The sequence below is a fragment of the Mauremys mutica genome, chromosome 20 (assembly GCF_020497125.1).
Source record: "Mauremys mutica isolate MM-2020 ecotype Southern chromosome 20, ASM2049712v1, whole genome shotgun sequence".
In the NCBI taxonomy this organism is placed as follows: domain Eukaryota; kingdom Metazoa; phylum Chordata; order Testudines; family Geoemydidae; genus Mauremys; species Mauremys mutica.
In genome coordinates, this window is record NC_059091.1 from 24,064,077 (window position 1) to 24,091,405 (window position 27,329).

General features: G+C 68.9%; 1 protein-coding gene across 3 annotated transcripts in view; it reads left to right on the forward strand.

Moving 5' to 3' along the window:
• Positions 1 to 27,296, forward strand: part of KANK2 (KN motif and ankyrin repeat domains 2) — a 28,020-nt gene extending 724 nt beyond the window's left edge. For 2 of the 3 annotated variants that reach the window (XM_044995110.1, XM_044995111.1), the window contains exons 2-12: positions 6,604 to 6,727; positions 13,331 to 13,445; positions 15,251 to 16,618; positions 18,634 to 18,733; positions 20,174 to 20,386; positions 20,852 to 20,939; positions 22,479 to 22,734; positions 23,185 to 23,327; positions 24,353 to 24,553; positions 24,875 to 24,973; positions 25,677 to 27,296. In XM_044995110.1, the coding sequence (XP_044851045.1) occupies positions 13,409 to 13,445; positions 15,251 to 16,618; positions 18,634 to 18,733; positions 20,174 to 20,386; positions 20,852 to 20,939; positions 22,479 to 22,734; positions 23,185 to 23,327; positions 24,353 to 24,553; positions 24,875 to 24,973; positions 25,677 to 25,739 (2,568 nt within the window). In that variant the 5' untranslated portion in view covers positions 6,604 to 6,727; positions 13,331 to 13,408 and the 3' untranslated portion in view covers positions 25,740 to 27,296. The remainder of the gene's footprint in view (positions 1 to 6,603; positions 6,728 to 13,330; positions 13,446 to 15,250; positions 16,619 to 18,633; positions 18,734 to 20,173; positions 20,387 to 20,851; positions 20,940 to 22,478; positions 22,735 to 23,184; positions 23,328 to 24,352; positions 24,554 to 24,874; positions 24,974 to 25,676) is intronic. The other variant, XM_044995112.1, reaches the window with a different exon arrangement.
• The last annotated feature ends 33 nt before the right edge of the window (positions 27,297 to 27,329 follow it).

A 27,329-nucleotide genomic window follows, 5' to 3' on the forward strand; every position in this document is an offset into this window, starting at 1 on the left:
TCCGGGCGGAAGCCGGCGGGTAGATTTGTAAAGGGCCCAGTTCTGCGCTGGACTGAGCCGGGGGGAGGGGCGCGCTGGTCATTCTCCCAGCTCCAGATGTTTGTCCTCAGACTCCAGCGGCTTCACCCCTCGCGGGCGGGCGGGCGGGGGGCTGGGCCAGCCGGGCAGGGGCTCCCTGAGCCCTGGGGACGGCCCAGTTCTGGGGGCTGAGATCGGAGGGGGATGGGGGCGCCCCCCCCCCGCCTGCAGTTCGATTCCCAGTCGGGGTCCCGGGGCCCCCACCCCCGTCTGGTTCTTAGCTCGCCCCCGCCAGAGTCAGGTCCCTGGGCCCGGCCTGGCCCCCACCATAGAGGCTTTGGCCAGCCGCCCTGGGATGGGCATCTTGGGTTCTTCGGGCACATCTGGGCGCCGGGTGAGGGGGCCGGGCGAGGGGGGAGGGGATACGGGGCGGCCCGGGGGGCCAGGGGAGAGAGGGCAGACGGGGTCGTGCTTCTGGCCCATGCCCGGGCTGGGAGATCGGGGTCAAACCCCCCAGCTCTGCCAGCGACTTGCTGGGTGGCCCTGGGCTGCTCACTTTGCCTCTCCGGGGGTAACGTGGGGGGCGTGACCCCTTGATTGGGAGATCCCAGAGGCAGGGACTGGGTCTGACTGTGAGTCTGGGCAGCGCCCGGCGCGACGGGGCCCTGATCTCAGCTGTGTCTGGGCAGCGCCCGGCGCGACGGGGCCCTGATCTCGGCTGGGGTCTGGGCAGCGCCCGGCGCGACGGGGCCCTGATCTCGGCCGGGGTCTGTGCAGCGCCCGGCGCGACGGGGCCCTGATCTCGGCCGGGGTCTGGGCAGCGCCCGGCCCGACGGGGCCCTGATCTCAGCTGTGTCTGGGCAGCGCCCGGCCCGACGGGGCCCTGAGCTCGGCCGGGGTCTGGGCAGCGCCCGGCCCGACGGGGGGTCACAACCTTGCCCGGGTCTCTGGGCACTAAGTATCTAGCAGGGGATACCTCATTTCTCCTGCAGTCGCTGGAGGCCAGATCTCCCCTGGACGCCCCCTCCCGGGTGGAAATGCCCCTGGTTTAAGAAGCAGGGGAGGTTTACGGCATATGTCGGAGCAGTGCCCCCAGGCCGCGGCTGAGTTTGGGGCCCTGGCAGGCCGGGTGCTGCAGACACAGAGGGGCAGAGCCGAGAGCTCCCAGGCTAAAATCCCAGTTCTGCACCATCGGGGCCGTAAATCACAAGAGCCTGTTTCCTGCATGGAATGCAGCTGCCTCTGGTGTGCACCGCGGCAGCCGTTTGGGACAGGAAGTGAGGGAGAATCCCAGCTCCGGGGGCCGTTAAGGGGGTGGAATTTAGGGGGCGGGGCCAGTGCTAAGTTCAGGAGGCGAAGGTCTGGCTCGGGCGGCGTTTCGGTGGGTGGCCGGGGCCCGGTGACCGACCAGGCCCCCGCCCCGGCAGGCAGCCTGGGCGCGGCGGCACTGGGGACACTGCCAAGGAGCAGCTGAGACGTGTGATGTCAGAAGGGAAGGATCAGAACTGGGATTAGCCGATTAGGGGCGATTAACTCCTCCGTGGCCACGTCCTGGGGGACGCTAGGAGCTGCTCGGGGAAAGTCCTCGGGCAGCCGTGGCTGGGACCAGGGACCCCCCATTGTGTGTCCCCCCAAATTCAGGGCCCCCGTCGTGCCGGGCGCTGCCCAGACCGCAGCTGAGATCAGGGCCCCGTTGTGTCCCCACGTTGTGCTGGGCACTGGGACGCGTCCTGCAAGGCAGCGCTGGTCCTGGAGACCTCACAGGCTCGCTAGACATGGGGGAAACTGAGGCACGGGGGGGGAAGGACTCAGCCAGGGGATCAGAGGCAGGTATGGAACCCAGGTGTCCGGGCTCCCAAGCCAGAGCTGCAGCGCTGCGGGGGCGGCCGCCCGGCCCCAACAGCTGCTGCTTTCAGCTTCAGCGCAGGCCCCTTGCGGGGTAGCCGAGAGGCTGGGGGGGCCAAGCAGGGGGCTGGGCCGGGGGCTGGGCCCCGATCCTGCCCCGCCCCAGGCAGGACAATGGGGCAGGAGACGCGCCCCCCCCCCAGACACTCTTGACTGTGGCTCAAAACCAGCAAAAGCGGAAGGAATTTCTGTGCCCAGCGCAGGCGCCGACCCCCCCCCCCCGACCCCCGGCCTCAGCGCTGGGCAGGGAGGGGCCGCGGGTCGCTGGGCCCAGTCGTGCTGGGAGATGAACTCGAGCTGGTTGGGGGGGGGCTGGACCATGGGAAGGGGGGGTTGGCTTGCAGGGGGGGGTCGTAGGGCTGTGGGCAGGGGAGGGGGGACAGGGCAGAAGGGTGGGGGGTCCTGGCCTGCAGGGAGGATCGGGGGGGGGGTCTGACCCACATCAGCCAATCTCTGTCTCCCCTCATTGGAGCTCGAGGAGCCCCCAGCCTGACCCCCCCCCCAGTCACTGCCCTGGGCCGTGGGGGCTGCTTGGCCCAGTTCTGTCTGGACTGGGGGCGGCTGCCACAGCTGGGGCTGGCTGGGTTTGGGGGGAGGGTCTGGGGTGGGGCTGCTCTGGGCAGGGGGGTGAGCCTGTTCCCAGGGGCCGTGGGAATTGTGGGATCCTTCCTGGCACAGCCCATCTCCCCAGACCAGCCCCCCCCAGTATCGCCTCTGCCCCCCCCAGCCCAGCCCTATGGGCCCAGCTCCCCCTGTTCCTTGCCACCCCAGTTTGGATCCCTGGACCCAGCACTTGATGCCCCAGAGGACCCTGCCCCTGCATTAGCGGTGGGTCCTTCCTGACCCCAGTGGCTGCTGAAGCCCTGAAGCATGCGGCTGTTTTTCCCCTTTGCAGCCTCTCTGCCCCCCTCCCCCCAGTCTCAGCGCTAGGGCCAGGAACAGCATCTGGGACGTTGGCCTAGGTCCTGCCTTCTGGGGGGGGGGGCTCTGGGCCATGTGGGGAGAGTGGAAAGGGTCCCCCAATCTTCCCCCTATTTCAGAATCTGCCCCACAACCTGCTGCCCCTCCTTCCCACCCCCAGCTCTGTGGAGCCCCACTGCTGCCGGCCGGAAGGGGAGGATTCACACGGACGCCCCCATTTTGGGGGGCCCGTCTCCCAAGGTGCAGCTCTCCCCACGGCCCCCCCGGTCCCTGTGCACTGGCCGGACCCCGCTGCAGGGGGAGGGGGCTGAATGGCTCCGTTGTGCGAGCGAGGCGCAGGCGGCGGGGGAAGGTCGGACAATCGCTGCTTTCATGCCAGGCCCAGGCGGAAGTAGGAAAAGTCCCTAAGGGGGCCGGGCGGGGCCTGTGGCTGTGGGGGGAGCTCGGGGGGGGGGATTCCGGCCGGGATGGGGGTGGGGGCTTGGTTCAGCCCCTTTGCTCCTGCAGCTCCTCCCTGGGGCAGAGACGGGGCAGGAGATCCAAAATCTGTGGGGCTGCCGCGTGCCCCCCCCCCATTGCAGCCCCTCACCCGGCCTCTGACCCCATCCCCACTGTGGGACACTGGCCTGGCCTCTGCCCACGGGCTGAGTTTCGGGGCAGCCCGTCCAGGTCTTTGCCGCAGGGCCGGCTCTGAGGGTGGCGTCCGAGGCCTGGACGCCCCGGGGATGGGCACCCTGGAGGGGTCACTGCTCTCAGCAGCGGCCCAGGGCCCAGCGCGCCGTGGGTGGGACCGGACCGGCCTCGCCAGGGCTGCCGGTGCCCGGAGCTCCTGCTAGGCGGGTGCCCCCAGCCATGCCCCCCCCCTCTTTTGGGGCACTTGCTGTGGGGGGGTCAGCGGGGGTCAGAGCCGAGCAGGTCACGTGGTCACTGGGGGCCCCCGTGGCTTAGAACAGAGCTGGACGCAGGCGTCTGAGAAAACCCACTGCGGTGCCTCAGCCAGGAGCAATCACTGCCCCCCCCCCCCGCCCCAAGGCTGGGCCCAGCCGACCCGCTCCACCCCTGGCACCAGCCCAGCCCGGCCCCAGCACCATCCTGCCCAGCTGTGTAGCTGAGTCCGCCAGCCGGGATCCCTGTATACCCACCCTGCGCCCCACCCCAGAGGTGGCTGCATCTCAGCACCAGGCAAAGAGTCCCTGTATAACCAGCCCTCCATGCTCCACCCCAGAGGCAGCTGCATCTCAGCGCCAGAGGAAGGATCCCTGTATAACCAGCCCCCCATGCTCCACCCCAGAGGCAGCTGCATCTCAGCGCCAGAGGAAGGATCCCTGTATAACCAGCCCCCCATGCTCCACCCCAGAGGTGGCTGCATCTCAGCACCAGGCAAAGAGTCCCTGTATAACCAGCCCCCCATGCTCCACCCCAGAGGCAGCTGCATCTCCGCGCTGGGGGCAGGGTCCCTGTATAACCAGCCCCCCATGCTCCACCCCAGAGGTAGCTGCATCTCCGCGCTGGGGGCAGGGTCCCTGTATAACCAGCCCCCCATGCTCCACCCCAGAGGCAGCTGCATCTCAGCGCCAGAGGAAGGATCCCTGTATAACCAGCCCCTGTGCCCCACCCCAGAGGCAGCCGCCTTTCTGTGCGGCAGCGCTGGGATCCCATGCGTACAGCTCCAGGCGTGAGCGGCTGATGCTGAAACCTGAGCCCCCGCCCGGACCCATGTGAGCCCAGCCCGGACTAATTGGTTCCATGTGCTGCCCAGAGCTGTGCAGCAGGGAGGCGGGGGGAGCGGATCTGCCTTAAAGGGGCCGTGCTGAGATCTGGGGTGGGGGAGAGTTTCCCTTCTGTGACCCCCGCCCCCAAAGCCGCAGCCTGGCCCTATACAGCCTGGTCCATACGGGGCACCTGTGAGGAGAGCACTGGGACACAGGGCCCCGGGGTGTGATCTGGGGGCCCAGAACCCCCCTCCCAGGCCTGGATCTAGAACCCAGGCGTCCTGACGCCCAGGCCACCCCCCACCCCCCCGGCACATGCAGCAAGGCTGGGGGGTGACAGTCCCTGGTGGTGGGCAGGGGGTCCCTTTAGCCACATTGGATCCACCCCAACTCCCGGGTGCCCTGGGGGCTCCGGACACCCCGAGCTGCAGGATTTAGCAGGACCTGAGCTGGGCTGGAGGGACGGGGGGGGGGGGAATGGAAAACACAGACACAGACACACACCCCGGCAGCGCGGCCCCCGCCCCTCGGGCGTGTCCCGGAGCCAGCGCCCTGCAGCTCCCGGCTGCAAAACAAGCAGGAATGTGGCAGCTTCGCCCCGGCCTCCTGGCCTTCTATAGACAAAGCCACACGGGGGGCTGCGGGGCGGGAGTGAGGGGCACCGGCAGAGCGGGGTGGGCCCAGGGCAGGGCTGGGCTGGCAGGGGGCTGCGGGTCAGGAGTGAGGGGCACCGGCAGAGCTGGGGGAGCCCAGGGCAGGGCTGGGCTGGCAGGGGGCTGCGGGTCGGGAGTGAGGGGCACCGGCAGAGCTGGGGGAGCCCAGGGCTGGGCTGGCAGGGGCTGCGGGTCGGGAGTGAGGGGCACGGCAGAGCTGAGGTGGGGGGGGAACCCAGGGTGGGGTTTCAGGGGGCTGAGTCTGGATTGAGGGGCGCTGGTATTGCTGGGTGCAGTGTCCCCCCCCCCCCAAAAAGCTCCCAGCAGGGATCCGAGGGTGGGGGGGGGTTCCATTGCCTGTCCCCCCCCAGCCCCACTCTGGCTCCTTCAACCGAGGAGAGCCCCATGGCGGGGGAGGGGGCTCGGTGTGTGGGGCTCGGTCCCCTGCTGCCCCACCCCCACTCTGCAGCACAGCGCCCCCTAGCGCTGCACTGGGGCATTGGCCGGGGGGTCGCCTGCCGGCCGCCTCCCACCCCAGAGGTGGCTGCACTTGGGGCGGGAGCCAGGGCTTGGTGGGGCCCAGGGCACCAGCTGTGGTCAGGAGCGATGGATTTTCCAGTGTGCGGGAGCCGGGGCCCCGGGAACCGGCCGAGCCCCCCCCAGCGGCCGGGTGGCCCCTGCCCCTGCCCCTGCCCTGCCTGGCCCGCGCGAGGGCTGGTTGGAAAGTGACGGGCTCCGTGCCAGGGCTGGCCAGGCCCCGGCCCAGCCCCCCTCTCCCGGGCCCCGGCCGGGCCTCCGGGGTGACTCACCGGAGGGAAGGAGAAGGGGGCGTCCCCCCAGCAGCTCGCCAGCCCCCGCCGGCTCCGTTCCCTCCCCCGCCGTCTGCCCCCCCCCATTACTTCAGTGGGGCTTTCGGGAGGGGGGATCAACACCCCCCCACACACCACGGGGGGGGCAGGGGGCAGAGGCTGGGAGCGGAGCTGATTTTCCTAAATGCACCAGCTGGCAGCTTGCTGCGGGGTGGGGACAAGAGCAGGCCTGGGGTCTCGCCTGGCTCGGGGAGGGGGCTGGGGGCTGGCGGTTAGAGTGGGGGGGGGAGGCTGAGAGCCAGGACTCCTGGGTTCTCTCCCCAGCTCTGGGAGAGCAGCGGGGTCGAGTGGTTAGAGCAGGAAGGGGGAGGGGTGCCAGGACTCCTGGGTTCTCTCCCCAGCTCTGGGAGAGCAGCGGGGTCGAGTGGTTAGAGCAGGAAGGGGGAGGGGTGCCAGGACTCCTGGGTTCTCTCTCTAGCTCTGGGAGGGGAGTGGGGATTAGTGGTTAGAGCAGGGGGCTGGGAGCCAGGACTCCTGGGTTCTCCTCCATTCGGTGGCTGACACTCGGTGCCTTTTGCTCCGCAGGGCAGCGCCCGTCGCTGGGCAGGTGGAGCCGGCTCGGGCGGGCGAAGTGCCCGGGGGCAGCATGGTGCTGGCGTCCCGTCTCCCCCGGCACAGGCAGAGCCATCGGGAGGCGCCGCTGGCTGGGGTGAGAGCGGGTCACCGTCCGTGGGGGGTCGGGGGGAAGCCTTTGGGCGCAGCTGTGGGGCGAGGGGGGCTCTCGGGGAGGGAAGGGACGGGGGGACCCGTGGGGGGATGGGAAGTTAGGTGACGCCCTCGACACATCCGGGCCTGGTTCATTTCCCCCCGTGGGGCTCCCCTGAGGACCCCTCCCCCGACATCCCCCCCGAAGCGGCTGCCCCTCGGGTGGGCGGGGCAGGGGGGTCCCCAGCTTTGCTAAGGGCTGGCCGGGGGGAGGGGGCGCCCCGCTCTGGGCAGGGCAGGGGGGAGCATGGGGGGGGGCTGTGTCCCAGCCGGTCCCAGAGCAGGGCCCTGGGCTGCCTCCCTGCCTGGCGCCCTGGGGGTAACGCTCCCCCCCGCCCCCCCGGGCCCGGGCTGAGACCTGCCACGCTCGGCACACAGGGGGGCACACACAGGCCCGAGCCCCCCCGCCGGGGCTGGATGGGAGCCAGCGCCCCCTAGGGGAAGGGCCGCGAGTTGCCTTTGCCTCAGTGTCCCCGACTGGGGGGCCTGCAGGGGGGGCCGGGGGGGGCTGAGCCTGGCCCAAGCGGCAGGAAATTCGCACGTAGCCGCCTGTGAAACTGTTTATTTTTAGAGCAAATCGCTGCCATATACGGAAAGGACCCAGGCTGTGCGGGCCGCCCCCGCCCCCAGTGCTCCCATCCCCCCCCGCTGCCCATCCCCCACCCCCAGTGCTCCCATCCCCCCCCTGCCCATCCCCCACACCCAGTGCTCCCATCCCCCCTGCCCATCCCGCACCCCTCCCCCTCTGCTCCCCCCACTGCCCATCCCCCCACCCCGCTGCCTGTGCCCCCCCACTGCCCATCCCCCGCCCCCAGTGCTCCCATCCCCCCCCGCTGCCCATCCCGCCCCCAGTGCTCCCATCCCCCCACTGCCCATCCCCCACCCCCCGTTCTCCCCTCCCCCTGCCCATACAGCACCCCCTTTGCTAGCATCCCCCATGCCCATCCCGCACCCCTCCCCCTCTGCTCCCCCCACTGCCCATCCCCCCACCCCGCTGCCTGTGCCCCCCCACTGCCCATCCCCCGCCCCCAGTGCTCCCATCCCCCCCTGCTGCCCATCCCCCGCCCCCAGTGCTCCCGTCCCCCCCACTGCCCATCCCCCACCCCCAGTGCTCCCATCCCCCCCTGCCCATCCCGCACCCCTCCCCCTCTGCTCCCCCCACTGCCCATCCCCCCACCCCGCTGCCTGTGCCCCCCACTGCCCATCCCCCGCCCCAGTGCTCCCATCCCCCCCCACTGCCCATCCCCTGCCGCCAGTGCTCCCATCCCCCCCACTGCCCTTCCCCCGCCCCCTGTGCTCCCACCCCCCCCACTGCCCATCCCCCGCCCCCAGTGCTCCCATCCCCCCCACTGCCCATCCCCCGCCCCCTGTGCTCCCATCCCCCCCACTGCCCATCCCCCGCCCCCTGTGCTCCCATCCCCCCCACTGCCCATCCCCCGCCGCCTGTGCTCCCATCCCCCCTGCCCATCCCGCACCCCTCCCCCTCTGCTCCCCCCACTACCCATCCCCCACCCCCGCTGCCTGTGCCCCCCCGCTGCCCATCCCCCGCCCCCAGTGCTCCCATCCCCCCGCTGCCCATCCCCCCACCTCCCTCTGCTCCCCCTACTGCCCATCCCCCTTTCCTGCCCCCCCACTGCCTGTGCTCCCCCCCACTGCCCATCCCTCTCTCCTGCCCCCCCGCCTGTTCTTCCCCCTGCTGCCCATCCCGCAGCCCCTGTGCTACCCCCACTGCCCATATCCCTCCGCCACCCCTCCCTGTGCTCCCACCCACCCCTCCATCCCCCACTCCCATGATCCCCCTTTGCCTGCTGCAGTCTCCCCTATCGCCCATCCCCCCACCTTCACTGCCCCATCTGCTCCTTCTTCCCTCCCCCCACCTCCCCTGCTCTCCCCCCACCCCCCATTTCTCCAGCTTCCTCCCGCTCCCTCCAGCTGGGTTATAAACCCGAGATTGTTTCAGTCACCAAAGGGGCCGGGGCCGGGGCGGGCCTCGGGCTGGGAAAGAGACTTGGGTTTCCACTTCTCGGCCCCCCAGCTCCTTGACTGAGGGGCACTGGCAGAGCTGGGGGGCAGGGCTGGGGTAGCAGGGGCTGCGGGTCGGGAGTGAGGGGCACCGGCAGAGCTGGGGTAGCGGGGGCTGCGGGTCGGGAGTGAGGGGCACCGGCAGGGAAGGGGTAGTGGGGGCTGCGGGTCGGGAGTGAGGGGCACCGGCAGAGCTGGGGCGGGCAGGGCTGGGGTAGCGGGGGCTGCGGGTCGGGAGTGAGGGGCACCAGCAGAGCTGGGGGGGCAGGGCTGGGGTAGCGGGGGCTGCGGGTCGGGAGTGAGGGGCACCGGCAGGGCTGGGGGGGCGGGGCTGGGGTAGCGGGGGCTGCGGGTCGGGAGTGAGGGGCACCGGCAGAGCTGGGATAGTGGGGGCTGCGGGTCGGGAGTGAGGGGCACCGGCAGAGCTGGGGTAGCGGGGGCTGCGGGTCGGGAGTGAGGGGCACCGGCAGGGCAGGGGTAGCGGGGGCTGCGGGTCGGGAGTGAGGGGCACCGGCAGAGCTGGGGCGGGCAGGGCTGGGGTAGCGGGGGCTGCGGGTCGGGAGTGAGGGGCACCGGCAGAGCTGGGGGGCAGGGCTGGGGTAGCGGGGGCTGCGGGTCGGGAGTGAGGGGCACCGGCAGAGCTGGGGTAGCGGGGGCTGCGGGTCGGGAGTGAGGGGCACCGGCAGGGCTGGGGGGGGCAGGGCTCTGGTGAAATGGGCAGAGGGCCTGATCCCTGCGCTCTGCCCCCCCCCACCCCCCCAGGCCAAGGCGGCTCCCGGTCCCAGAAGCTGCTTCCTGGGTTTGTGCCTCAAAGCCCCCCCGCCCCCTCCCCCCACTTCTATTTTTAAACTGTTTGTTTTATTTTCCATCTGATGCTTTAGCTCCGGAGCCGCCCCTCCCCCAGCGCCGCCCGCCCCGAGTCGAGCCCGCCCCCCCCCCGGGGCTGCCGGCACTGGGGGGGGGGCTGGGCCCTGCTCTACCCCTGGGGGGGGGTCCGGACGGGTCCAGGTCCCTCCTGTCCCCATGGGCCTTATCGCTGCCCCCTGCCCCCCCTGCCCCCCTACACCCCCCCCCAGCCCCAGCCGCCCGCCTGCTGCCTCCCCCCCCCATGACCAGATCGCTTGGGCACCGGCTGCCCGGTGAACCCCGGCATCCTGCGGGTGATGCCACCTCGGTCACCATGGCAACGGCGGGGGGGGGCTGTGAACTCTTTTCCCTCCTTGATTTTGTTGCTCCCTGGTTGGCTGGGGGGGGGGGCAGGCAAAGGCCCATCGACCTCCGCGGGACATGGAAAAATCCATGGGCGGCTGCCAGGGGGGCATTGGTGCGTTTCCGCTGGCGGGGGGGGCCTGTGTCTCCCCCGCCCTGGCCCAGCGGCTTCCCTGGCGCAGGGCTCTGCCGAGGGGCGTGGGGGGTGCGGGGCTGGGGGGCGCGGCTGGTGCACCCCGAGAGCCCAACCCCAGCTCCCCACCCCTGGGTTCTCTCCCCGGCTCTGGGAGGGGAGTGGGGTCTAGTGGTTAGAGCCGGGGTGGGGAGGGGGCTGGGAGCCAGGACTCCTGGGTTCTCTCCCCAGCTCTGGGAGGGGAGTGGGGTCTAGTGGTTAGAGCTGGGGGGGCTGGGAGCCAGGACTCCTGGGTTCTCTCCCCAGCTCTGGGAGGGGAGCGGGGGCTGGTGGTTAGAGCTGGGGGGGGGCTGGGAGCCAGGACTCCTGGGTTCTCTCCCCGGCTCTGGGAGGGGAGCGGGGTCTAGTGGTTAGAGCTGGGGGGGCTGGGAGCCAGGACTCCTGGGTTCTCTCCCCAGCTCTGGGAGGGGAGCGGGGGCTGGTGGTTAGAGCTGGGGGGGGGGCTGGGAGCCAGGACTCCTGGGTCCTCTCCCCGGCACTGGGAGGGGAGTGGGGTCCAGTGGTTAGAGCAGGTGGGGGTGAGAGCCAGGACTCCTGGTTTCTCTCCCCGGCTCTGAGAGGGGAGCGGGGGCTGGTGGTTAGAGCCGGGGGGGAGGCTGGGAGCCCGGACTCCTGGGTTCTCTCCCCGGCTCTGGGAAAGGGCCGTCTCCCACCCCGAGCCGCGCTCCTGTCCCGCTGCCAGGCGTCGATGTGCTGGGCAGAGGGACCCAGCCCCATCCCAGGGAGGCCGGACCGACCCTGGGGGGCCGCTTCCCCCCTCCCAGTGAGATGCTGTCATGTCCCAGTTCCCAGCCCCCTCCTCTGCGCAGCGTCAGACTTTCCAGAGGCCTGGCAGCGGGAATGACCCCGCCAGGAGCTCAGCCTGGCCAGGGGGCTGGAAAATCCCTGTGGCTCCCTGGCCCCCATCCCCGGTTCTCTGCGCCCGGCTCCGTGGCAGAAATGCCCTTGGCATGACGGTGCCAGGGGGCTGGATCCCCAGCAGGCCCCAGCTGAGCTGCCAGGCCAAGCAGCTCACGTTAATGCCTGGCTTGGGTGTGCGGTCCAGTGGTTAGAGCAGGTGGGGGTGAGAGCCAGGACTCCTGGGTTCTCTCCCTGGCTCTGGGAGCAGAGTGGGGGCTGGTGGTTAGAACAGGGGGGCTGGGAGCCAGGACTCCTGGGTTCTCTCCCCAGCTCTGGGAGGAGAGTGGGGGCTGGTGGTTAGAACAGGGGGGCTGGGAGCCAGGACTCCTGGGTTCTCTCCCCGGCTCTGGGAGGAGAGTGGGGGCTAGTGGTTAGAACAGGGGGGCTGGGAGCCAGGACTCCTGGGTTCTCTCCCCAGCTCTGGGAGGAGAGTGGGGGCTAGTGGTTAGAACAGGGGGGCTGGGAGCCAGGACTCCTGGGTTCTCTCCCCGGCTCTGGGAGGAGAGTGGGGGCTAGTGGTTAGAACAGGGGGGCTGGGAGCCAGGACTCCTGGGTTCTCTCCCCAGCTCTGGGAGGAGAGTGGGGGCTAGTGGTTAGAACAGGGGGGCTGGGAGCCAGGACTCCTGGGTTCTCTCCCCAGCTCTGGGAGGAGAGTGGGGGCTGGTGGTTAGAACAGGGGGGCTGGGAGCCAGGACTCCTGGGTTCTCTCCCCGGCTCTGGGAGGAGAGTGGGGGCTAGTGGTTAGAACAGGGGGGCTGGGAGCCAGCACTCCTGGGTTCTCTCCCCAGCTCTGGGAGGAGAGTGGGGGCTGGTGGTTAGAATAGTGGGGCTGGGAGCCAGGACTCCTGGGTTCTCTCCCCAGCTCTGGGAGGAGAGTGGGGGCTGGTGGGTTAGAACAGGGGGGCTGGGAGCCAGGACTCCTGGGTTCTCTCCCCAGCTCTGGGAGGGGAGTGGGGGCTGGTGGTTAGAATAGTGGGGCTGGGAGCCAGGACTCCTGGGTTCTCTCCCCAGCTCTGGGAGGAGAGTGGGGGCTGGTGGGTTAGAACAGGGGGGCTGGGAGCCAGGACTCCTGGGTTCTCTCCCCGGCTCTGGGAGGAGAGTGGGGGCTGGTGGTTAGAACAGGGGGGCTGGGAGCCAGGACTCCTGGGTTCTCTCCCCGGCTCTGGGAGACGAGTAGGAGCTGGTGGAGGGTCCCAGGCTCCACACTGGCTGGGGGGTCCCTGCTCTGGGATCCAGGCGTGGCTGGAGTGGGGAAGGGCCCCCTGCAGTGGGAGGGGTGTCCCCCTCCGCCCCAGCACGCCCCGGCCCAGGGCTCTTGGGGGCAGGAGTGGAACGAGTTGGTTGAGTCTCAGCCCGTGTAGGCTGGGGAGATCCGGAGGCGCCGGGCGGGGGACGCGGTGGGTCAGCGGGAGGCCATGTCCCCGCCCCCGTGGCTGGCTGAGCAGGCTGGGGACGGACGCCCCATAGGACCCCCCAGCGAGCGGATGGGGGAGGACGGGATCCAGGCTGCTGGCACCCGGCCCAGCCTGGCGGGGCCAGAAAACCAGACGCAGCAGATGGGAAAGTGCTGGGGGGGGTCTGGGCGCTGGGTCACCGGGAGGGCGAGAGCCGGGGGGCGGGGGGCAGGCTTGGAGAGTCAGGCTTTAAGCAAACTGGGATTGGGGGACGGGGGCTGGGAGAGCCAGGACGCCTGGGTTCTCCCCGCGGCCCTGGGAGGGGAGTGGGGGCTGGGGGGTTAGAGCAGGGGGGCTGGGAGCCAGGACTCCTGGGTTCTCTCCCCGGCCCTGGGAGGGGAGTGGGGGCTGGTGGGTTAGAGCAGGGGGGCTGGGAGCCAGGACTCCTGGGTTCTCTCCCCGGCCCTGGGAGGGGCGTGGGGGCTGGTGGGTCAGAGCAGGGGGGCTGGGAGCCAGGACTCCTGGGTTCTCTCCCCGGCCCTGGGAGGGGCGTGGGGGCTGGTGGGTTAGAGCAGGGGGGCTGGGAGCCAGGACTCCTGGGTTCTCTCCCCGGCCCTGGGAGGGGCGTGGGGGCTGGTGGGTTAGAGCAGGGGGGCTGGGAGCCAGGACTCCTGGGTTCTCTCCCCGGCCCTGGGAGGGGCGTGGGCGTGTAGCGGTTTGAGGCAGGACTCCTGGGCCAGGCAGACCCCTCGGGAATAGGGGGGCCTGGAGCTCGATGGGCCCCCTGCTCTGTCTCCTCCCCCAGCCGCGTCGCTGCCTCTCATTGCAGGTCGTGGGGCCGCGTCGTCCCGCTTGCTAAGAGCTCCCGGGATTTCGGTGACGGGCTGAGGCTCGGACACGGGCCAGGATGGCGCAGGTGCTGCACATGGAGTCCGGCTTCCCCGGTGAGTGCTTGTGCTCCGGGCTTTGCAGAGCTCAGGTGTGAAACCAGGAGTCAGGGCCTAAGTCTGCCCTGAATGTGGTTTTGGTAGAATACAGCAGCCTCGCTTCCTGCCCGGTGCAGCGGTGCTGTGGGGTGTTGTCAGCAGCTGCGCTCCACCCCAGAGGCGGGTGCATTGCAGTGCTGGGCAAGTGATCGCAGTATTAACGGCTGCTGTGCCCCACCCCAGAGGTGGCTGCACTCTACCCATGTGATAAGGAAGCTGCCTGGGCACCTATACATGGTAAATGAGTTTTCTAAGGACCTTTGGGTTTCTCCAGGGCTCAAGGAGCTGGATAAACCCAGATCCCATGGGCCTAACAGTGTTCCTGGGTTCTCTTCCCAGCTAGGGGAGTGGGGTCTAGTGGTTAATGTGTGGGAGGGGCTAGGAGCCAGGACTCCTGGGTTCTGTCCCCAGCTCGGGGAGGGGAGTGGGTTGGTGAAGTGGGGGCTGGACGCCAGGACTCCTGGGTTCTATCCCCAGCTCGGGGAGGAGAGTGGGTTGGTGAAGTGGGGGCTGGGTGCCAGGACTCCTGGGTTCTGTCCCCAGCTCGGGGAGGGGAGTGGGTTGGGGAAGTGGGGGCTGGGTGCCAGGACTCCTGGGTTCTACCCCCAGCTCGGGGAGGGGAGTGGGTTGGGGAAGTGGGGGCTGGGTGCCAGGACTCCTGGGTTCTATCCCCAGCTCGGGGAGGGGAGTGGGTTGGTGAAGTGGGGGCTGGGTGCTAGGACTCCTGGGTTCTATCCCCAGCTCGGGGTGGGGGAGTGGGTTGGTGAAGTGGGGGCTGGGTGCCAGGACTCCTGGGTTCTATCCCCAGCTCAGGGAGGGGAGTGGGTTGGGGAAGTGGGGGCTGGACGCCAGGACTCCTGGGTTCTATCCCCAGCTCGGGGAGGGGAGTGGGTTGGGGAAGTGGGGGCTGGACGCCAGGACTCCTGGGTTCTACCCCCAGCTCGGGGAGGGGAGTGGGTTGGGGAAGTGGGGGCTGGGTGCCAGGACTCCTGGGTTCTACCCCCAGCTCAGGGAGGGGAGTGGGTTGGGGAAGTGGGGGCTGGGTGCCAGGACTCCTGGGTTCTATCCCCAGCTCGGGGAGGGGAGTGGGTTGGTGAAGTGGGGGCTGGGTGCTAGGACTCCTGGGTTCTATCCCCAGCTCGGGGGGGGGGGGAGGGGGGTGGTGAGGTGGGGGCTGGGTGCCAGGACTCCTGGGTTCTATCCCCAGCTCAGGGAGGGGAGTGGGTTGGGGAAGTGGGGGCTGGACGCCAGGACTCCTGGGTTCTATCCCCAGCTCGGGGAGGGGAGTGGGTTGGGGAAGTGGGGGCTGGACGCCAGGACTCCTGGGTTCTACCCCCAGCTCGGGGAGGGGAGTGGGTTGGGGAAGTGGGGGCTGGGTGCCAGGACTCCTGGGTTCTATCCCCAGCTCGGGGAGGGGAGTGGGTTGGGGAAGTGGGGGCTGGGTGCCAGGACTCCTGGGTTCTACCCCCAGCTCGGGGAGGGGAGTGGGTTGGGGAAGTGGGGGCTGGGTGCCAGGACTCCTGGGTTCTATCCCCAGCTCGGGGAGGGGAGTGGGTTGGGGAAGTGGGGGCTGGGTGCCAGGACTCCTGGGTTCTATCCCCAGCTCAGGGAGGGGAGTGGGTTGGGGAAGTGGGGGCTGGGTGCCAGGACTCTGGGGGTCTAGTGGCTCAGTTTCTCTCTCTGCAAACGGGGGTGGGGGGGTCAGCTAATGCCTGTGCAGTCCCAGTGCCCCCCATGGACCCCTGCCCTCCCCCCGCTTGCAGGGAAGCCCACCCCGACCTCCCCCACCGCCTTCGGGGCCCAGGAGCCGCAGCTGCCCTACTCGGTGGAGACGCCCTACGGCTACCGCCTCGACCTGGACTTCCTGAAGTACGTGGACGACATCGAGAAAGGCAACACCATCCGGCGGGTCCCGGTGCACCGGCGGCCCCGCTACGGCTCCCTGCCCCGCGGCGCCGGCTCCTGGTGGACGTCCACCGAGTCGCTCTGCTCCAACGCCAGCCTGGACAGCCGCCACTCCTCCTACTCCTACTGCGCCCCCGGCTTCTACCCCCAGTGCGGGACGGGCGCCTTCAACGCCCGCGTGGAGAAGACCCTGCTGGACGCCCGCAAGAAGCTGGAGGACCAGGCGGGCGAGCGGGCCGGGCCGGGGGGCTTGGGCAGCCTCTCGGGCTCCACCAGCTCCCTGGTGGGCGGGCAGCCCCCGGGCAGGCTGAACGGCTCGCAGGCCGGCTTCACCCCGCTGAGCTCAGGGCTGTCCACGCCCGTGTCCCCCAGCCCCGGGCACCTGCAGCACGTGCGGGAGCAGATGGCCGTGGCCCTGAAGAAGCTGCGGCAGCTGGAGGAGCAGGTGAAGATCATCCCGGTGCTGCAGGTGAAGATCTCGGTGCTGCAGGAGGAGAAGCGGCAGCTCAGCGTCCAGCTGAAGAGCCAGAAATTCCTGGGCCACCCGGGCGGGTTTGGGAAGGGCAAAGGCAGGAGCGAGCTCTACATCGAGATCCCGGAGGAGGAGGGGGTCCCCTCGCCGCTGGGGGGCTCGGGGGGTGGCACGGAGGGCTCGGCCCCCCTGAGCCCCCCGCCGGCGGCGGAGCGGCGGGAGGTGAGGTCGGTGGGGGTGGGGACGTCGGAGCCGGGGGCCAGGCGGAGCGTGGGGGTGGGGGTGCGCGAGGAGGAGCTGGCACCGGAGGGGCAGCGCCAGGCTGCCCTCGCCCTGGCGGCCAAGGTGGCCGTGCTGGAGAAGCAGCTGCAGCAGGCGCTCCGGGAGCTGCAGGGGGCCCCGCCGGGCACGGCCGGGCAGGAGGGACGCCCCGGCTGGCAGCAGCAGGAGGTGCCCGTCAAGGCGGACACGGTCAAGGTGATCCAGGTGCAGCGGGAGCCGGAGATCGCCGCCAGCACCGCCACGGGCGTGGCCCACCGGCCGCAGCGGGCGCAGAGCCTGGAGGCCAAGGAGCCGTACGCCAGCCTGCGGGCCCTGACGCTGGGGGAGCCGCCCCAGGCCGTGGTGGTGGAGACGGCCTTCCCCGTCCACGCCGCCGCGCCCCACGCCGGCCCCGTCCACGGCGTCAAGAAGATCAGCATCGCGGCCGAGCCCGGCGGGGGGGAGACGGGCCCCGGGGGCGGAGCCTCGCCAGGTAGGGCCCAGCGCAGGCGTCGCGGGGGGGCCATGTCCTGCCTCCCCCGTCAGGCTGGGGGCTCCCTGCCCCCGGTCAGTGCTGGGGGGGATTACTGGGGGGCTAAATGGAGGAGAAAGGCCCTGTGCCCTGTCCCCCCCCATCCAGCCCCCCCGAGGGGAAAGGCCCCGTGTCCCCCCCCCGTGCCAGGCCCCCCATCCAGCCCCCCCCAGGGGGGAAAGGCCTCGTGTCCCCCCCCCTTGCCAGGCCCCCCCCATCCAGCCCCCCCCAGAGGGGAAAGGCCTCGTGTCCCCCCCCCTTGCCAGGCCCCCCCCCAGCGGGGAAAGGCCCCGTGTCCCCCCCCCGTGCCCGGCCCCCCCATCCAGCCCCCCCGAGGGGAAAGGCCCCGTGTCCCCCCCCCGTGCCAGGCCCCCCCATCCAGCCCCCCCCCGAGGGGAAAGGCCCCGTTTCCCCCCCCCGTGCCAGGCCCCCCCATCCAGCCCCCCCCAGAGGGGAAAGGCCCCGTGTCCCCCCCCCTTGCCAGGCCCCCCCCATCCAGCCCCCCCCAGAGGGGAAAGGCCTCGTGTCCCCCCCCCTTGCCAGGCCCCCCCCATCCAGCCCCCCCAGAGGGGAAAGGCCCCGTGTCCCCCCCCCGTGTCAGGCCGGCCTGTCCCGGGGCATCCAGATTCCAAGGGGGCTCCACTCCGTCCCCCAGCCCGGGGGTGGCTGAGCAGCGCGGCCAAGCGGACGTGGGGTCCCTGTGCTGCTCGGGTTTGGTCCAGCTGCCCCTCTGCCCTGGGCTGGGCAGCTCCCCCCGCCCCCCCTTGGCCAGCCCGGCCCCATGAACCCACCGAAGCTGCGCCCGGTTCCCAGCCGGATGGCAGCGAACGTGGTGCTGCCGCTCAGCCTCCGGCCCAGTCTGCGTTCGGCCGCTCTGCTTTGCCTGCGCTGAGCCGAAATCAACCCGGCTCAAACCGGCATCGGCGCGTCCACACACGGCCTGGGGCGCCAGGCCAGCCGAGTGGGCTGGGTTCTGGTGAGCTCGGCACGCGTCCCCCGTCTCCCGCCTGTCCGAGTTCCTGGGGGGACACCGCTGCCCCCCCGTCTCCCGCCAGTCCGAAATCCCGGGGGGACACCGCTGCCCCCCCCCGTCTCCCGCCTGTCTGAAATCCCGGGGGGACACCGCTGCCCCCCCATCTCCCGCCTGTCCGAAATCCCGGGGGGACATCGCTGCCCCCCCGTCTCCTGCCTGTCCGAAATCCCGGGGGGACATCGCTGCCCCGTCTCCCGCCTGTCCGAAATCCCGGGGGGACATCGCTGCCCCGTCTCCCGCCTGTCCGAAATCCCGGGGGGACATCGCTGCCCCGTCTCCCGCCTGTCCGAAATCCCGGGGGGACATCACTGCCCCGTCTCCCGCCTGTCCAAAATCCCAGGGGGACATCGCTGCCCCCCCCCCCCGTCTCCTGCCTGTCTGAAATCCCGGGGGGACACCGCTGCCCCCCCATCTCCTGCCAGTCCGAAGTCACAGGGAGACACCGCTGCCCCCCCCCGTCTCCCGCCTGTCCGAAATCCCGGGGGGACATCGCTGCCCCACCCTGTCTCCAGGAGGGGGACCCTGCTGAGGGGGCACTGGGTGCAAGGACTGCTGCTAAGGGGGGCGGGAGGATCTCTGATCCCAGCTCCCAACCACCCCCTCCCCCACACACACCCCCCTGGCCTGCTGGGCACCGGTCCCAGAGCCTTGCCAGGTCCTGGCTGTGTCGGGCCAGGCCCAGCCGGCGACGTAGCATCTCCCCTCCCCCGCCAGCCAGCCCAGGGTCAGCGGTGCCACCTGGGCATGGGTCTGGGTCTGTAACCCGGCCCCCCTCAGTCCCCCGGAGCCCCCCAGTGGCCCCGGACCTCGTCCCCGCTCAGCCGGCTGCACCGTGTGCGAGGGAGGCAGAGGACCCCGGTGAGGGGTGCGGTGGGCCAGGGGCTTCGGGAGCAGGGGGCCCGGGCTGGTCTCTGATCCTGCCTCTCTGCTCGTCTCCCCGCAGCCTCGGCTCAGGGGGGCCTCAGATCTGGCACGAAGAGGCAGGAGGAGGCCCCGGAGCTGGCGGGCAAGAAACGTCTCCAGTTTGTGGGTGTGAACGGCGGGTAAGGGGAACCGCGGAGCCGGCTGCACGGCCGCTGGGGGGGCGGAGCCGCCCCCGCCCCAGGGGGCCATGTCGTGTAGGGGGTTAGAGCAGGAGAGGGGGGCGGGTGGCCAGGACTCCTGGGTTCTATTCACGTTTCAGGAAATGGGGTTGTAACGATGCTGCCTTTGGTGGGACACTTCTGAGAGCGTCAGTTCAGGACAAATGGCCGAGAGCCGGGCAGTCAGAGCCCAGGCTGGGGGTTCTCCACTTCTAAGGCACCAAACCAGCCAGCCAGAGGGGACTTGGGTCTCACCCCACTGGCGAACCACACGTCACACAAGCAGTTCCCTCAGACACTCCAGTCTCCCAGTATCCCCACCAGGGCCACTCGCTATGGGGCCGAATGGTTCTGAAAACCAAGGCCCCCAGTAAAAGGGAAACGGTTCTGCCGATCCCAAAGGACCAAGCCCCAGACCCAGGTCAATCTACAAATCAGACCCACAAATCACGCTGGTGCCAACCCTTTAGGATCTAAAATCTAAAAAAAGGGAAAAGATACAGACGAGGGCTAGAACTGGTTAAATGGAATCAGTGACATCCCGTAATGGCAAAGTTCTGGGTTCAGGCTTGTAGCAGGGATGGAATAAACGGCAGGTTCAAATCAAGTCTCTGGAACATCCCCCGCTGGGATGGGTCAGTCAGGCCTTTGGTCAGAGCTTCAGTTTGTAGCAGGTCCCTCCAGAGGTCAGACGCAGGGTTGGAGACCAGATGGAGGAGTTTTCAGGGCCTTTTAGATCCTCTGCCTGTGGAAGGGCCCCTCCATTCTTACTGTGGAAAATCACAGCAGCAAGATGGAGTCTGGAGTCACATGGGCAGGTCACATGTCCCTGCACGACTCAGTTTACAGGCCGACGCCATCGTGTCCATGTTAGTCTGAACGTTCCCAGGACAGCTCAGCGGTGGGTTGGCGTCTCCCAACGTCCAGTGTCCGTTAGGTGTTTCTTGACTGAGACCAGCCCCTTCTCGAGACGCTGACCAGACGCTTCACTGGGGCTACTTAGCATCAAAGCACATTGAGCTCCAAGTACAGAGCCAACCGTCCTAACTTCAACTACACAAATCACACACACACACACCCCCCATCATCCTAACCAGCAAATCATCACCCCTGTATAGACACCTCACGGGGCCTCCTTGGTACAAGATTTGCTGCAACTATATCCCAGTGGCTGCAACGATGATCAATACAGTCACAGTTCATGTCAATAACGTCACAGGGGCCTAGTGGTTAGAGCAGGGGGGGCTGGGCGCTAGGACTCCAGGGTTCTATTTGCCAGCTGTGGTGGGGAGTGGGGTGTAGTGGTTAGAGCGGGGGGTGGGGAGCCAGGACTCCTGGGTTCTGGGAGGGGCGTGAGGCCTGGTGCTGCCCTGCCAGCTCTGAGCCCGCCCCCCACCTCAGGTACGAGTCCACCTCCTCGGGCTCCAGCACGGCCGAGAACTCCTCTGACAACGAGAGCACGGAGAGCGAATACCATGAGGCCAGCGAGGGGCCCCCTGCGGGGCAGACGGAGACCCCCAGGCCCCCGGTGCCGGCCCCCCAGAGAGTCCCTGCAGAGAGCAACACAGTGACGGCAGGGGAACCCCCCGGAGCAGCACCAGGACACGACACTGGGTAACTATACAGGGGTCTGCACCCTCGTGCAAGGGGAGTGGGGTCTAGTGGCTAGAGCAGGGGGGTGGGGGTGCAGGGGTTAGACCAGGGAGCCAGGACTCCTGGGTTCTCTCCCAGCTCTGAGAGGGGAATGTTGTGCTAGGGATTTGTCTGGATCCTAGCTGGGCTAACGTCTTCGGCACCTGGTTGGGCTCATGCCCTGAGCGGCTGGCCCCTTGGCTTCCGTCTGTCCTGCACCCCCGCGGCCGCGCCCGGGGAGGGCAGCTCTCACCTCCGGCTGCCTTGCCCTGGCCCTGCTGCCCGTTAGACCCCACATAACCCCTTGGGTGCCACTTTCAGTGACCAGCCACCTCTGCAGGGCTCAGGAGCAGCACTGCCCCCTATAGACCCCCTGCTCCATCCCCCCCAGATTCAGGATCCCCCCCAAATGGGGAAGACCCCACTAGCTCCCACCTCTCGTTGCAGGACAGGACTCAGCCTGGAGCTGTTAGCGGCCTGTGAAACCCTGCAGAAGTACCTGGAGAGCCCGGACATGCTCATGGACAAGGAGATGGTAGGGAGAGAGAAGGGACCCGTGTGCGGGTCTCGAACCTGGAACCTCAGGGTGCGATAGCCCAGGCTGCTGCTGCCTGATCTGCAGGATCTAAACCCACGGCCGTTCACAGAGCAGTGACTGGGGGGGACGACAGTGAACTCTCCTGGTGCAGGCAGCAGGTGCAGGCAGGACTCCGGGGTCCTCGCTGCTTTCTGCTGGCCCAGCACACACCCCGCCAGCCAAGGGCCGCAAGCCACGGCCCAGCTTCCTGGGCGCAGAGGAATTAACAAGAATAATCCCTAGAGCTCAGATCCCTTTGCAAAGCAGGTCACAGGTTCATCATCTGAGAAGCTGAGGCCCGGGAGGGGCCGTGACCTGCCCCAGCTCACCCAGCGGGCCTGGGGCAGAGCTGGGAGGAGATCCCCAGGCTCCTGAGGGCCAGTGCGCTACCCATTGGGCCACACTGCCTCCCTTCGCACTGCCCTCTTGGCCAGCTGCAGGGAGCACCCCGGGAAGGGCCAGGGGTTATACAACGCGAAGCCCGGCCGAAGGGGCCGCAGAGGGGCTCAAACCGGGAAATTCCCCGGCAGGATTCTGCCAGCGAAGCAGAGCAGCACCAGGAGGCGAAACTGCCGTGGCCCCAACGTGAAATGAGGCGCCTCGTTCATGTCCGCTGAGAGAAACGGGGGGGGGGGAGGGGGGGGCGGCGAGTTAAACAGCAAAGATTTGCTCCTGTTCATTCCTTGTACTAGGGTTAGAGGGTAAAGACCCCAGGGCCCCGTTGTCCTGGGTCAGAGCAGGGGGTCTGGGAGCCAGGGGTGACGGGGTTGGTCACAGAGACCCCCTTGGCCTGTTGTGCTGACTCTACCTCTGCGCCCGTTTTCCCTGCCAGCCTGGGACTCCAGTACCCTGCCCTGTTGAGCCAGACACGCCAGCCTGCTGCAACCCAGACCCAGGTCTGAACCACGGCCCCCAAAGCTGCAGCCTTAACTGAAAGCAGCTCAGCAAGTCACCTGTCTCCAGCACCCAGACCCCCAGCTCCCATGGGGATCCAAACCCCAAATCATCCGTTTTGCTCCGTATAAAGCGTATACAGGGTAAACCATCCGTCCTCTGTCACACTGACAGAGAGATGCGCAGCTTCGTAATGACCCCGTACAAGAGGCCTTTTGCATAAAACGTATTCCAGTTACATTATAGTCACACTCATTAGCATATTTCCATAAGCATATGGAGTGCGACATCACACCAGGACTCCTGGGTTCTGTCCCTGCTCTGAGAGGGGAGTGGGGGCTGGTGGTCAGAGCAGGGGGGGCTGGGAGCCAGGACTCCTGGGTTCTGTCCTGGCTCCGGGAGGGCAGTGGGGGCTGGTGGTCAGAGCAGGGGGGGGCTGGGAGCCAGGACTCCTGGGTTCTGTCCTGGCTCCGGGAGGGCAGTGGGGGCTGGTGGTCAGAGCAGGAGGGGCTGGGAGCCAGGACTCCTGGGTTCTCTCCCCGGCTCTGAGAAGGGAGTGGAGTCTAGTGGTTAGAGCAGGGGCCATGTCACTTCCTCCCAAAGGCCGCAGGCGACACCCCTCTCCCCATCTCCCCCCAGAGGGCCGCCTACACCCTGGTGCTGCAGGACTGGCTGCAGCTGTCGTGCCACAGGGAGGCCGCCCCCGAGGCCGTGGGGGGGCGCCTGGCCGCGTACCGCGCCCTCTCGCCCCGCCTGCTGGAGTTCGTCCTCAACATGGCGGACGGGAACGGGAACACGGCGCTGCACTACAGCGTCTCGCACTCCAACTTCCCCGTGGTCCAGCGCCTCCTGGAGACCGGTGAGGGGCCCCGGCGGGGAGGTCCAGCCCTGGGGGTGGGGGCTAGTGGTTAGAGCGGGGGGGTGTGGAGCCCGGACGCCTGGGTTCTATTCCAGCCCAGGGAGCTGGGCTGTGGGGTCTAGTGGTTAGAGCGGGGAGGGGTGGAGCCTGGACTCCTGGTTTCTTTTCCAGCACTGGGGGGTGGGGTTGGGGGCTAGTGGTTAGAGTGGGGGGGGTGTGGAGCCCGGACGCCTGGGTTCTATTCCAGCCCAGGGAGCTGGGCTGTGGGGGCTAGTGGTTAGAGCGGGGGGGGGGTGTGTGGAGCCTGGACTCCTGGTTTATTTTCCAGCACTGGGGGGTGGGGTTGGGGGCTAGTGCTTAGAGTGGGGGGGAGTGTGGAGCCCGGACGCCTGGGTTCTATTCCAGCCCGGGGGGGGGTCTCCCCTCTACTGACTCTGTTTCCCTCCCCAGGCCTGTGCAACGTGGACAAGCAGAACAAAGCGGGCTACACGGCCATCATGCTGACGGCGCTGGCCGCCACCCGCGCCGACGACGACATGGCCACCATCCGGCAGCTGCTGCAGCTGGGGGACGTCAACGCCAAAGCCAGCCAGGTGTGGGCGGGGGCAGGCCGGGAGCGCGGGGGGGGGATCTGGCTGGGAGTGCGGGGGGCTGGGGGCTGGCCGAGGGACTGGCCGGGGGGGGGCTGGATGCGCAGGGGGCTGGGGTCCCGCTGGCTGATGATGATAAATGCCCTGGCTTGTGGCTAGCAGCCGTTTCCTGGCCGCGCTGGGCACCCTGGTGCGCAGCCGGGGAGGTGGCTGAACTAGCCTGGGTGCGACCCCTTCCACCCCACACAGCCCCCGTCCCACCCACCTTCCCTACGGACTCCTCCCTCAGCCCCTCCCGCTCGCTCTCCCCTCCCCCAACATGCTCCCCCAACCCTCCTGTCCCCTGTGGACTCCTCCCCCCCATGGATCTCTCCTGAGATCCGGCCCCCTGGCCCTGCCCCCCCCGCCCCATGGATCTCTCCTGAGATCCAGCCCCCTGGCCCTGCCCCCCCATGGATCTCTCCTGAGATCCGGCCCCCCGGCCCTGCCCCCCCATGGATCTCTCCTGAGATACAGCCCCCCGGCCCTGCCCCCCCATGGATCTCTCCTGAGATCTGGCCCCCAGCCCTGCCCCCCTGCCCCATGGATCTCTCCTGAGATCCGGCCCCCCAGCCTTGCCCCCCCATGGATCTCTCCTGAGATACAGCCCCCCGGCCCTGCCCCCCCCGCCCCATGGATCTCTCCTGAGATCCAGCCCCCCGGCCCTGCCCGCCCCATGGATCTCTCCTGAGATCCGGCCCCCGGCCCTGCCCCCCTGCCCCATGGATCTCTCCTGAGATCCGGCCCCCCAGCCTTGCCCCCCCATGGATCTCTCCTGAGATCCAGCCCCCAGCCCTGCTCCATGGATTTCTCTTGAATTTTGACCCCCCCGGCCCTGCCCCCCCCCGCCCCATGGATCTCTCCTGAGATACAGCCCCCCGGCCCTGCCCCTCCCACCCCATGGATCTCTCCCCTCCCTCTGAGTTTCCCCCTTCCCACCTGCCCCCATGGATCCAGCCCACAGTGCCCTGACCCCGGGCTCCCCGCAGGCGGGGCAGACGGCGCTGATGCTGGCCGTCAGCCACGGGCGTCAGGACATGGTGCGGGCTCTGCTGGCCTGCGCGGCCGACGTGAACCTGCAGGATGCCGACGGCTCGACGGCCCTGATGTGCGCCTGCGAACATGGCCACGCCGAGATCGCCCGCCTGCTGCTGGCCACGCCCACCTGCCACGTGGGCCTGGCCGACCACGTGAGTGCCACGCCCGGCCGGGGCCCTCGAGGTGGGGACGGGGGAGCCCCAGCTTTGCAGGTACTCTGCGGGGGTGGGGGGAGCTTGTGTTAACGAGGCGATGTCCTGATTTGCATATTGGCCTATGCATCAGCCCACTGCGTACCATTCCCCCACGGGCGGGAGCCCCACGTCTCGGGCCGGGCCAGGGTGGGTGCTCGCTGCTTCGGGGCAGCCAGAGGGGACAGGCGCATCGGGGGGGCTGCGGAGACGGGCCCCTGCCCGGGCGAGTCAGTCCCCTGCCGTCCCCGCCGGCCGCCGCTGACCCCGTCCCTCCGGCAGGACGGCAGCACGGCCCTGTCCATCGCGCTGGAGGCCGGGCAGAACGACATTGCCGTCATGCTGTACGCCCACATGAACTTCGCCAAGCCGCCGTCCCCGGTGAGTGACGGGTGCCCCCCCCCGCATGACTCCCCCGGGTGCAGACAGAGCCTGGCCTGGGCCGTGTAACCCTCCCCCCCCCCCGGAGCAGGGCCATGCCAAGGGGCGTATCCAGCTTTCCTGGGCTTGGGCCCTGTTTTCCGGTGCCCCCCGCCGGCTCTAGTAGGGGGAGCCGGGGGGCAGAGGCAGCGAGCGGGCCAGGCGGAGCTGGGGGCCGGCAGCCCCTCGGCACGGCTGGGGGGGTCGCTGCCAGGCGGGAGCGGGTGGGTCAGCCCAGTGCCTGCAGAGCCTGGTGTCCTCTCTCGGGGGTGGGATGGGGGGGCAGTGTCTTGCCTGGGGGGCAGGCGGTACCCAGGGGGTCTGTGGGGAAGCGTGTCACACACACACACACCTGCAGATGCAGACAGAGTCGGGTGGGCCACACACAGGCTGGGCTCTTCTGGAGTGGCCAGTGCAGCTTGGAGCCAGCTGGACCCCGGGCCGGGACGTTATCCCGGCTCTCAGAGACGTTCCCTGAGCACGGCTGAGCAGACGACCTGGGCCGGGACTCGGCAGCCCTGGGTCCGAATTCTGGATCTGTTGTGCATGACCAGTGGCGTGTCCCGTCCCCACTCCAGGCCTCAGTTTCCCCAGCTGTAAAATGGGGCCAGGGAGCAGGCGGACGGGGCCAAGGTCGACACTGAAGCCGAAATGTTCTTTCCAGGGGACCCCAAAGCCGCCGAAAGCCGAGGCCGCAGCAGCCGTCCTGCCCACCGAGGCTCAGTAGCGGAGGAGGGACCTGCCGTGTCCCCTCGGCCCCCACCCCCGGCAGCCCCGAAGACACCGATCAAGATGTGGGGGGAGGAAGGGGGTGGGTCTCAAGGGAACCCGTCCACCCCGAGCACTGAGACTCACGCAGGCCCGTCCCTCCTGTGGGCCGAGCCGAGCCACTGGAACCTCTGCCCCAGCCGGAGCCGGGGGCGGCTGCTGCTTGCTGCTGGGCGTTGGGGGCAGCACGGACACGAGACGAAGGAAGCCGGAGACAAGCTTGGCAGCGGAAATCTGGCAGCTGCGTTTTCTGTGTCTCCACTGGCTTTGGTCCTGCGGGGAAGGATCCACGACCACGGGGCCTGCCATGGCCGGGTTGATAGGCTCCGCTCCAGCAGCAGCTGCATCGCCCTGGCCTGCCTCCGGCAGACACCGGATTCCCATCCGGGGCCATTCCTACACGTCATGGAAAGTCACGCGAGCCGGGGGCTCCCCTCCCATCCCCCCATCTGGCTGGAGACGGCGGGGGGCTCTTTGCTGCATTGTGGGTTCTCCGTCCAGCATCAGGTGACAGACCCAGACTCCTCCTGTGCGTGTGACCTTGGGCAAGTCACAGTGTCGCTCTGTGCCTCAGTTTCCCCTCTGGATTTTTTCCCCCACTTAAAAAAGCTCTCGCTACTCAGTGTTATTTCTGTGATGGAAGCAGCTGGGGCTCTGTTTCTAGACTCGATTTTAAAGGGAGCAGGTTTTTTAAAAAAACCTTCCTAAAAATGCCAGGCTGGGAAATGTGGATGGATTAATTACCCTACCTGGCCAGTAGGGGGCAGCACCTCCTCGCTCTATGTACCTACCTAGCGCTATATCGCTTTTACCTGCAACGACAAAACGGTTTTCGATACCGACCCCTCCCCAGAGGCGTTTGTGGCCGGGCAGAGGCCTTGGCCCCGAGGTGTGTGGCCAGCGCTTTAAAAAGCAATTCCGAGCCGAGGAACCAGGCCGGCTTTCCTAGCACGGCTGTAGAGGACTAGACGCCCCGAAAGCCCCGAAGGGATTTCACCGCCCGGCCGGGGTTGGGGCCTCGGCGGGTGCAGGCGGGTGAAGCGGAGCAGGGCCCGGCTGGCTGCAGCGGTTTAGTTCCCACAGCTACACGCTGCCTTGGTACGAGCCAGGTGGGCTTTTAGGGTGACGTCTTCTTCCCCCCCCCCCGAACACTGGGGGCTCGGGGCAGAGCCGCGGTACAAACCTGTCTCTGTAGCTTCTCTTCGCTGCCTGCGCCCCCCCCTGCCCCCGCCCCCGGCATGTTTATCGCCCAGGGGATCGTTCCCCCCCCCGCACACTGGGCCGTGGCCGGGGCGGGGGGGCGGTGGGGGGGGGGCTGGTTAGTCGCACATACCAAGTGGTGTATTCGCTGATGTCAGTATTACCTGCAGCCCACGTGTAACCTGCTCACAATAAAGCTATTGGGAAACCGATGCGCTGGGTCGGGGCCGTTAAACGTCAGGGCCGTGACGGCTGGGGCTGGCCCCAGCTCTGCTACTGGCCTGCAGGGTGACCTAGGCTGAGCCACTTTGCCCTCCATGCCTCAGTTTCCCCTCCCTCCCTTTGTCTG